Here is a 9,341-nt window from a genome sequence, read left to right on the forward strand (position 1 = left end):
ATGCGTGTTTGCACCGAATACCACAACACCTCAGTGCTTGTTTACACCAGAGTGATGCTCTTGTGTCGACGCAGGTGGGCTTCATAGACTACATCGTCCACCCGCTGTGGGAGACATGGGGGGACCTGGTGCACCCTGACGCCCAGGATATTTTGGACACTCTGGAAGACAACAGGGACTGGTACCAGAGCACTATCCCGCAAAGCCCCTCGCCACCTCCCGTGTGCCAGGATAAGGATCTAAACGCCTGTATCGACAAGTTTCAGTTTGAGCTCACCCTCGAAGACAGCTCCGAGACAGACCAGGGAGATATGGGTGGCAAAGCCACACCCAACCACGTGGATAAGGACTTCTGTCACGAGGAGGAGGGCAAAAAGGACGATGAAGAAGACATTATGGTGGAGGAGGAAAACGAGGACATAATAGAAGAAGAAGACGAGGTGGCAATGGAGGAAGAGGAGCTGGAGGAGGAGCAGGAGGAACTGAAAGCTCATTTGGAAGTGAGGTCTGAAAAGGAGAGACTTTCTGACACAAGTCCTGTAGAAGAGGAGGAGGATTCTTCTTCACAAGCTGAAGATACATGAGTCCTGCTCTTGCATCTCCCTCCTCACTTGCACACATTAGCTTGTTCATCTTTTCAAAGGCCAAACCAAGAACAAATAAGACTGCAATGACAATACAGACCTTTAAATATATTTTTCAAAAAGGGAATAAATAAAAAAACACTTAAAGAGAATTACACAGCAACTGTAGATTTGGAGTTGGGACAAGTCCTTCGAATAATTTCGCTATGAACTATGAACCGAGAGGAATTAATGACAGGCAACTGAAGACAGCGTAGCACTCTGGGACTGGAATGCATAGACACAGACACACACACGTACACAAAGGGACACACACAGGAACCAGCAGCAGTAAGAATAAACTGATGCAATTTGGAGACCTGCATTCACACAACACACACACACACACACACACACACACACACACACACACACACACACACACACACACACACACACACACACGCGCACACACACACACACTGGGTCACATGTTTCGCAACTGTGTACACGAGGGACACTGATCATTAATGAATCGTTTTGAAAAAAAAGCCATCTCTTAACGAAATATGAACTAGTGTTCAGTCAGTATTAGTAATTCATGTTCGTCTCAACAGAAGCGGATCTCCTCAGAGAAGCCACAGTTCGAGTGACCTTTTTTTTTCCATTTCTGTCGGAAAGAAAAATAAGAGAATTCACAGAGTCGGAGGAGGAGGAGGAGGAGAGAGAGGAAGATGCTGCGATGAAGGGGGCCGCTGGGTCCCACACCCCCTTTCCCTTTATGTGGAGAGTGCTACTGGTGCAAGATGGCTCGGTGCCTTTCTGAAACACCAGCTTCCTGAATGGAGCTGTCGTGAAGCAATGCATTGTGGGACAGGAGTGTCTGATTTTGTAATCATTTTTGATTGTCTCTCTTTACTGTTCATGGTATTGTGGTGTGTATCACACGTACAGTTTCTGTGGTGATATGTTTTAAGCTGTAAGTCTTCCTTTGTTGCTCTTCTGGTGATATAATAACTCAGAACTCTAAATGCAGAGCAATCACTACCACCACCGCCATCAGTGGACTCTTTCCAGCTTATGGTTTTTTCTTATTAGAATGATTTTTTTAAACCTCCTGAGAATAAGCCATGTGATGCTTTAAAGCATAGGTTTTGCCTATTTTCTATTTAACAGTTGCTAACTATGTTGAAGAGATACGCCATTGTTTCGTCGTCAGAACAAAATTCCACTTACGATTTCACGCCCACTTGCACCGCACAGTGTGTTTATGTCTCCTCATGCGCAACGATATTCACCAAAGCAAAGAACGGCAAAACTTCAGTGGGTGAAGTGATTTGAAGGAAAATAAATGCATAAGAGAATCAGGGACGCAGAATGTCAGGGGAAAAGAGAGTGACTTGGCCTAAAGGAAGTCTGGCAGATCCTAATCATCCTTATGTTCAGTGCTTTTTTGCCTTAATGTCAGATGCTGGTTAAATACCTGCAACTATGTAGATTTATTAGATATATAATAGATAGCCTAATATATTTATACCACATCTGTATGCTTATTACTGTGAGTATCAGTGTGTCTATTCACCATGTATTCAGCATTGCATCTGAAGGGGAGACAGAAACCCAGCTGACAATTAGTCATTATGTTGTTGTCGTCCTAGGGCCAACATAAAGAATGTGTTGTTTTTTAATCAGGACAATAAAATAGTGATTAGTTTATAGCTACCTGGAGGGATGCAGAGAACAATAGGATGTTTTGTTGATATAGGACGTCCATAGTCACTGAGAATCAATATTGATGTCTTTTCGTGTGCTTGGTCACGAGTAAGCGAAACGAGAGGGCAGGATGTTAAAGATGCCGCCACGTGTCACTGTTCACCCACTGGCACCACCGCATCTGGCCGTACGGTATTTCGAGGGTGGGTCAGCGGGTCACGGTTTGTTGAGGTGTTTGTTTCTCACAGGGTAAAAAGAAAAAGAAAAAAAAAAAAGAAATACATACGAGAACACGAGCATGGTTCTTCTGGAGGTAAGAGCACGTTTCTGCAGGTCAGTAACTGAGCTTATCTGATGACACCGCGGCTCCCTGCAACAGAAGCCCGTGTGTTTGACCTGCTCCGTCGCGGGATGGAGCAGAGCTTCGAGGCCACCACATAAGGCTTTCGCCTGTGGAATGGGAATCCAGGAGTATTACTGCAGTTACTTTAAACAGATTCCCATATGCATTGGCCTTTTATGTTAAAGACGCTGCGTTGTTTTTGTGGCTTCTTGTTCATAAGCTATAAAAACATTAATATTTAATTGCCATACAAACACACAATACTGTATTGTTTCTTATTAAGAAGATATTATTCAATTGATTGCTGCCATTCTTTTTAAATGATGAAAAGAAAACCACAAGAAGTGTTTTCTTTGAACAGTTTGTGTACAGTTTATTTTTATATCATTCTGGTGGATAGTCGGGTAAATGAATCATGTGTTGATGATATAGCTACCACTCTTGTATATAATGTAATATTGGATTGTAAATTATAGATTTATCCAACTCATAATGATGGACAAATGACCACTTAAGGTTGTTAGGTGAACCACTGAAGCACTGCAGGCCACATTTTCATCTTTTCATTCACCGACATTATGTCACATTTTCTTAACTGTCGAAATTTCTTGTTAAAATCAAAAATATTTGTACCAGCACTTTATTCCATCTGTTTTCGAGGCAGATTGTGTGTTTAAGGTAGTGTACAGCCTGTGCTAGTGGTTTTGTCATTGGCAGTCAGTTGATTATAACGTCTTGGGCCAAATCGCATACCGTCATTGTGCAGTAGTCAATGCGAACCCCTTTTCAGAAGCATAACCAAACAAACTAGTCATTCTTTATTAAATGTCTGTGTGAAAACAGTTGTTTGACTTTCAAAGTCAAATGTAGAGTGAAGCAGTCACATAGGATGTGACACTTTTAAAGGAACTACATGTGACCTTATGTAACTTGGCCATTCCTAGTAGTGCACCCATTCTGTTTCTTAGTAACTTTGACCATTAGCCTGATAGCCTCAGTGTCTCTCCCATGGTGGCCTACACAGCTGGTTCCCATTGGGGTTGCTGTCAGGTCACAGACTGACTGACTCCCTCTGAGAATAATTCTCTGGGCTTTAATTCATGTGTTTATTCACACGTAAGAAAAATTATTCAAGGGAAAAACAACATGATTGTAATATTTGTAAATGATCTTGCTGTAATGTGTAAAATGTGTCCGGGTTATTTTTTATTATATTATTTTTATGAAGGTTTTTCCTCTTGAAAAAGCTGAGGTGTCATTTTGTGAATAAATGCATTTAATAAGCAAACATCTATATATAAAATAATATTATAGTATATCAGTATATTTTTCTTTTATTTCACTGTTCAGTACTGTAAAGTGTGTTAAAATACAAATAAAGTAAGTTTTTTATATTATTAATGCAATATCATCTTTGTCCTTGCTGTTTTTACTGTTTCCATCTATGCTAATGCACTGTTTGGTGGGTTATGTTATTTAGGTGTCCAAATGTGTTGTTAGGGTTTTGAGATACAGACCTTTTTTGAAACTTACAGTGGCTATTTAAATTCTTACCTATATCTAGGAGGCATCTGATTTCTGCAGGTGAAGAAAGCAAAAAGTAAAGTCTTGCAGCAGGAGATGCATCCTTCACAAATCTAGGAAAGACTGTTTTGATAATGATACATTAAAATATATGCTCTTTGGCTGATGGATTTGGTTAATGCTCTCAAATATAAATGAATTATGGCAATATCTTCAAAACACTAATTATTTTGTCATTGTTTGTTATCACACAAGTATTAGTATCATCATAAGAATATTAGTCTAAAAGGATAACAAGATGAACTTCGGTAACTCTGGCGCGGACGTGAGATGGCTGAATCCTCCATTGTACACATATTCCTCTTATTCCCTATGTGTCACAGCTTTCCGCCAATCAGATGGGTTGAACACAGCCTCGTCCAATCAGAGTGTAACAAGACAGAAGAGTGGGCGATGTCTACGCATGCTCATTTGCTACCCAGGAAGAAGGAGTAACAACCGGTAATGATTAACGTTAAGCATTAGCTGCTTACTTCAAGAAGACAACGGTTTTCACGGTTTTATTTGTCTCAGTACATTTACGGTAACATGATCTAATTCAAACGTAATACGTATGAATTTCTTTTCTTGCTTAATGTATTTGCTGGTCGATGCAGATTTAGCCATAGCTAAGGCCGCTAATGTAGCAAGAAAGAGTTAGCTTTGGGTTCATTAGCACAAGTCCGTTGTTGTTTGTTAAGCTTTTACGAAAGTGTAAATGGCCCATGTTGTATAGGCACCTTTATAAGATAACATTTGGTTCCCAGTCACCGAATGTATGAATGAATGAATGTATGTATTTATGTATATGCGTGAATGTAATGTAAAATATTACTGTGGTTCATAGGCAGTTTCTGCGGACCTGAATCTGTGTGAGGTCTGACCCACTTTGAAGCTGCATCATCATGATGTGCATTCAGTCACTCCTCCTGATGCTGCTTTGTGTTGGGGTCTTTTCGGTAGAGGTTCAACGCCCTCGCGGTGTCCCTTCCTGGAGTAAGCGTTTTATTTTTCATTACAACAAAAAACAAAATGTTGAATTCCTTTTCAGAGATTGTCACGATGTATTCTCATCCTCTGCAGAACGTCAGTTCTACGAAGAGGGGAAACCTTTTACTTGTCTGGATGGCTCCCGCACTATTCCATTTGACAGAGTAAATGATGACTATTGTGACTGCAAGGATGGCTCTGATGAGCCTGGTGTGTATATCCTTTGGTTTATTTTTATGCACAAAATTAAATCAAGTCTTTTTAGTCCATATAAATAATTTCTTGCCATTTATTGAGGTTACATGAATATAATTTTTGCAGGCACTGCTGCTTGTCCCAATGGCAGCTTTTACTGCACCAATGCTGGTTTCCGGTCAACTTTCATTCCTTCTTCCCGGATCAATGATGGAGTCTGTGGTATGAATTTTAATCCGTGTTGACAGTTTCTGGCCAGGTCATATGCAACAAAGGCCACAACGTAACATTTGTCTTTCTTCCACAGACTGCTGTGACACAACAGATGAATACAACAGTGGCGCTGCCTGTCAGAACACATGCAGGTGGGAATGTTTTTGGCTTGTATTTACATTGATTTTGTTTAAGTTCCACCAAAAATTCTATACCTGTGGCATGTTTAGTTTTTATCAATGTGTTTGTTTTGCTTTGCTTAAATATTTCCAGGGAGATGGGACAGAAAGAGAGGGAAGTCATGGAAAAGATGGCAGAGATTGCTAAAGAGGGCTTTCATCTTAAGCAACAACTAATCCAGGAGGCGAAAAAATCCCTAGAAGAGAAAAAGGTGTGAATAACATGAAAAAAACACTTATTTTTTTTGCTAATAATATATATGTATGTATTTTGTTTATACAGATCCATTTTAGACACTTTCTTGGGGACATAGTGTCTCCACTGCTAATTGCATTTTGCTTATTATTACCCATTATGCTAATGTGTACATAATTTTTCATTCCTGTTTTAAATATCTTTGCTTTACATTCAGTTGGGTTGTTTCTTCACATTGGCTTTTTTAATATGACAGTAGCTTCTGTTTTTCCCATTTTATAGTTTTGTCTTTGAAATATACTGTTTCATAATTTTTGTCCTCCGATAATAATGTTGAAAATTTGATGTAACTGAATTTACCCCAACAGACCAAAATGACAGATGTACAGGTTAATAAGAAGGATCTGGAAGAGAAGGTGGAAGCTCTCAGAACTGTAAAAGAAGCCGCAGAACAGCCAGAGAAAGAAGCTAAAGAGCGCCATCTAAAGGCATGGGAAGGTAAATTACAGTGTAAATCTTGCTCATTTCTACAGCATGACTTATCATTATATTTTTTTATATATCTACATTATGTACTGGTAAAACCTGAAACATTCACCTGTCAGATGCAAATATTCTATCCTGAAATCTAACTTCTGTAAAAATGATTCATTTTGTTTTAGATAATAAGGCTCTTATTCGCATGGAGAAGGACAAAGCTAGAATGGCTGAGGTGTTTCTTGAACTGGATGATAATGATGATGGCTTGTGAGTAGCATCTCTCAGTTTTGATCGTACTTTTATCCCATTCACAAGACAATGGTTTAGTGTTTTCTGATGGTATATTAAAAAGAATGGATTGACAATGTAAGCTGTTGCTACTGCAGCTAAGAAAATGGTGTGTTTTTGTGTCTCAGTGTATCAGTGGCGGAGCTTCTTTCTCATGCTGAGTTCGACTCCGATTCAGATGGTACATTTACAGAAGAAGAGGCTCAGGTAAATGTATTACTTTTGTATGCTTTTGAAACATTCTTTATCATCATTCATTCAAGTAATAAAATGTGTAATACTAAGAAGGAAAAGAAATCAAAGTGACACTGATTTTGTTTTCTAATAGGGAATATTGGGAGGAGTAGAGAAAGTGGACACACTAGGATTTGAATCTATCTGGAATAACGTAAAAGAAAGATATGTATCCGAGGTAAGAATTTGGTGCAGTCTCTAAGTGAATAAGTGTAAAATGATTTGCTCCACTAAATGTGTCGCTCTCTTGACAATAGACCGCCACAGACGCTGCTGCACCAGCAGAGATGCCGCAGGAGGAGATAAGGGAGCCAGTTCCTGACAATGACTCTGAACACTACCCTGATGACGACATCCCAGAGGACGAAGATGAGGATGACGAAGATGATGAAGATGACGATCCAGATGACGATTATAAGGTAAATCCATAGAGTTTCTGTAAACGTGCTGGATGACTTTCAAATATATCTTAGTGAGTCACTCCGGCCTGTTTGTGACATGCAGACTCCTCCTACAACGCAAACCCAAGAACCGAAGGATGATGTTGACGAGGGACCTATGCCACCCTATGATGAGGAAACTCAGCTTCTCATTGACTGTAAGTAGTGTACATGTGTGTAAACATACAGTGGACGGCTGTGGGCTTATTTCACTTATTTTACATCTAATGTACAGCTGCTCAGAAAGCCAGGGATGAGTTTGATGAAGCTGAGCGAGCTCTGCGGGAAGTGGATGACCAAATCAAGTAAGACCCAAGTCTGAATATGACGGGATGATTTCCTTTGGCATTTACAAAATGTAACATACTTTATATTCGCAATTTGTCTGCAGAAATCTAGAGAAGGAGATTTCTTTCGACTTTGGACCAGGCCTTGAGTTTGCCTACCTCTACAGCCAGTGTTACGAGCTAACAACTAGCGAGTATGTGCACCAAGGTTTTTTATGAATTAATTATCATATTATATATTCCCACTTTTAATAGACTATTATATTGATTTCCTTTCAGGTACATTTACAGGCTGTGTCCTTTCAACAGAGTATCTCAGAAACCAAAATATGGTGGATCTGAAACTAACCTAGGGTAAGATGACAAGATGACAATGCACAACAGGATTCATGATCTTCGCTCTTTGTAAACTCATCTGGCCCATTCTTTTTCTGTAGAACATGGGGAAAATGGGCTGGACCTGAGGGCGATGTCTACTCTGCAATGAAATATGAACATGGAACAGGGTGCTGGCAAGGCCCCAACAGATCAACCACAGTAAGTTTTTAGTTTTTTTAATCATTTTTAGATTTCACTCTAATTAGTTGTTTATCTTTAGACAAAGCACTATAAATGGAAGTTCTCTGTCTGTCAGGTTAAGTTGACATGTGGAAAGGAGACAGTTGTGACCTCTACTTCAGAGCCCAGTCGCTGTGAGTATCTGATGGAGTTTACTAGTCCTGCTGCTTGCCAGGAGCCTTCGAACTCAGTTTCAGAGCATGAGCATCAAGAACTCTAGATCCATTTGACTGGTGAGTGGTTTTAAAACCTTAACATCTTGTACTGAGACAATTTTATACTAATATGTGGAGCCAAAACACCATTGGCTTCACATATTTCTCAGAAGGACCTTTTTTGTGCTGAATTACCCTTCCTCCTCAACTTTAGGAAATGAAAACTTAATGTAAGCTGAACATGAGTTGAACATGTTTTTTGTTTTTGTAGGTTGTTGAGGGACCACAGTCACTGCAGCAATATGCTTTCTTTGAGCACCACCACCTTGGCATAGATTTAAAATTTCAAAATAAATGGTGGAAATTCCATTTCAGTAGATATTTCATTAGCACTTCAACTTCCTGTGATACCTGTTGTCTTGATTCGATTGCAAATGCAGTTTCATTCCATTGTTTACAAATAAAATTCTTTTTAAATCAAACCTGTGTCAATCGTTTGCTCCTTTTTCGTTTTAGGTTTAAGTAGCCACCTTCTTGTTTGTGACAGCTTTACATGTTCTTGGCATTTTCTCATTCAGCCTCATGACGTAGCACTCTGGAATGAGCATTGAAGTAGTTTCCATAGGTGATGAGCACGTTTCAGCCCAACACTTGAACTGGCTTTAAACCAGGTGAATGTGAAGGCCAAAAACCTTTCTGTTGGTCTAACGGTTATTTTGTGGCGCTAAATATAACCCGTCCCCGTGTTCCTCCCTCAACATGTCTGCCACGTTGGCTTTGTTCTGATGTGTTCTGTACATCTGCAGCAGAGGTTGCTCTTGCTCTTCCTTTCCCAGGATTGTTCTCATGAGACAGATTGTTTCATCATAGTGTTTAATGGTTTTGGCCATGTAATACAAGTTCTTGAGTTTTTTCACAATAATTTAAAGTAATGATTAACTGCC

At 39.6% G+C, this 9,341-nt stretch overlaps 2 protein-coding genes across 5 annotated transcripts in view; both read left to right on the top strand.

Annotated features, from left to right (window-relative positions):
* pde4a (phosphodiesterase 4A, cAMP-specific) overlaps positions 1-4,030 on the top strand; it is a 32,933-nt gene extending 28,903 nt beyond the window's left edge. For all 3 annotated transcript variants that reach the window (XM_029158189.3, XM_029158190.3, XM_029158192.3), the window contains one exon: positions 75-4,030. In XM_029158189.3, coding sequence (XP_029014022.1) covers positions 75-584 — 510 coding nt within the window. In that variant the 3' untranslated portion in view covers positions 585-4,030. The remainder of the gene's footprint in view (positions 1-74) is intronic.
* A 509-nt stretch (positions 4,031-4,539) lies between these two features.
* Positions 4,540-8,879, top strand: prkcsh (protein kinase C substrate 80K-H). Of its 2 annotated transcripts, none has more exons than XM_029158194.3 (18): positions 4,540-4,644; positions 5,030-5,178; positions 5,266-5,382; positions 5,494-5,589; positions 5,675-5,732; positions 5,854-5,971; positions 6,324-6,453; positions 6,618-6,702; positions 6,852-6,930; positions 7,052-7,135; positions 7,215-7,376; positions 7,462-7,555; positions 7,633-7,702; positions 7,789-7,878; positions 7,964-8,038; positions 8,122-8,221; positions 8,319-8,475; positions 8,669-8,879. In XM_029158194.3, the coding sequence occupies exons 2-17, from the start codon at positions 5,088-5,090 to the stop codon at positions 8,460-8,462; spliced, it is 1,593 nt and encodes a 530-aa protein (XP_029014027.1). In that variant the 5' UTR covers positions 4,540-4,644; positions 5,030-5,087; the 3' UTR covers positions 8,463-8,475; positions 8,669-8,879. The 2 variants fall into 2 exon arrangements, with proteins under 2 accessions (XP_029014027.1, XP_029014026.1); XM_029158193.1 differs by having other exon boundaries at positions 4,581-4,726.
* The last annotated feature ends 462 nt before the right edge of the window (positions 8,880-9,341 follow it).

Source organism: Betta splendens, chromosome 8 (genome assembly GCF_900634795.4).
Source record: "Betta splendens chromosome 8, fBetSpl5.4, whole genome shotgun sequence".
NCBI lineage: Eukaryota > Metazoa > Chordata > Actinopteri > Anabantiformes > Osphronemidae > Betta > Betta splendens.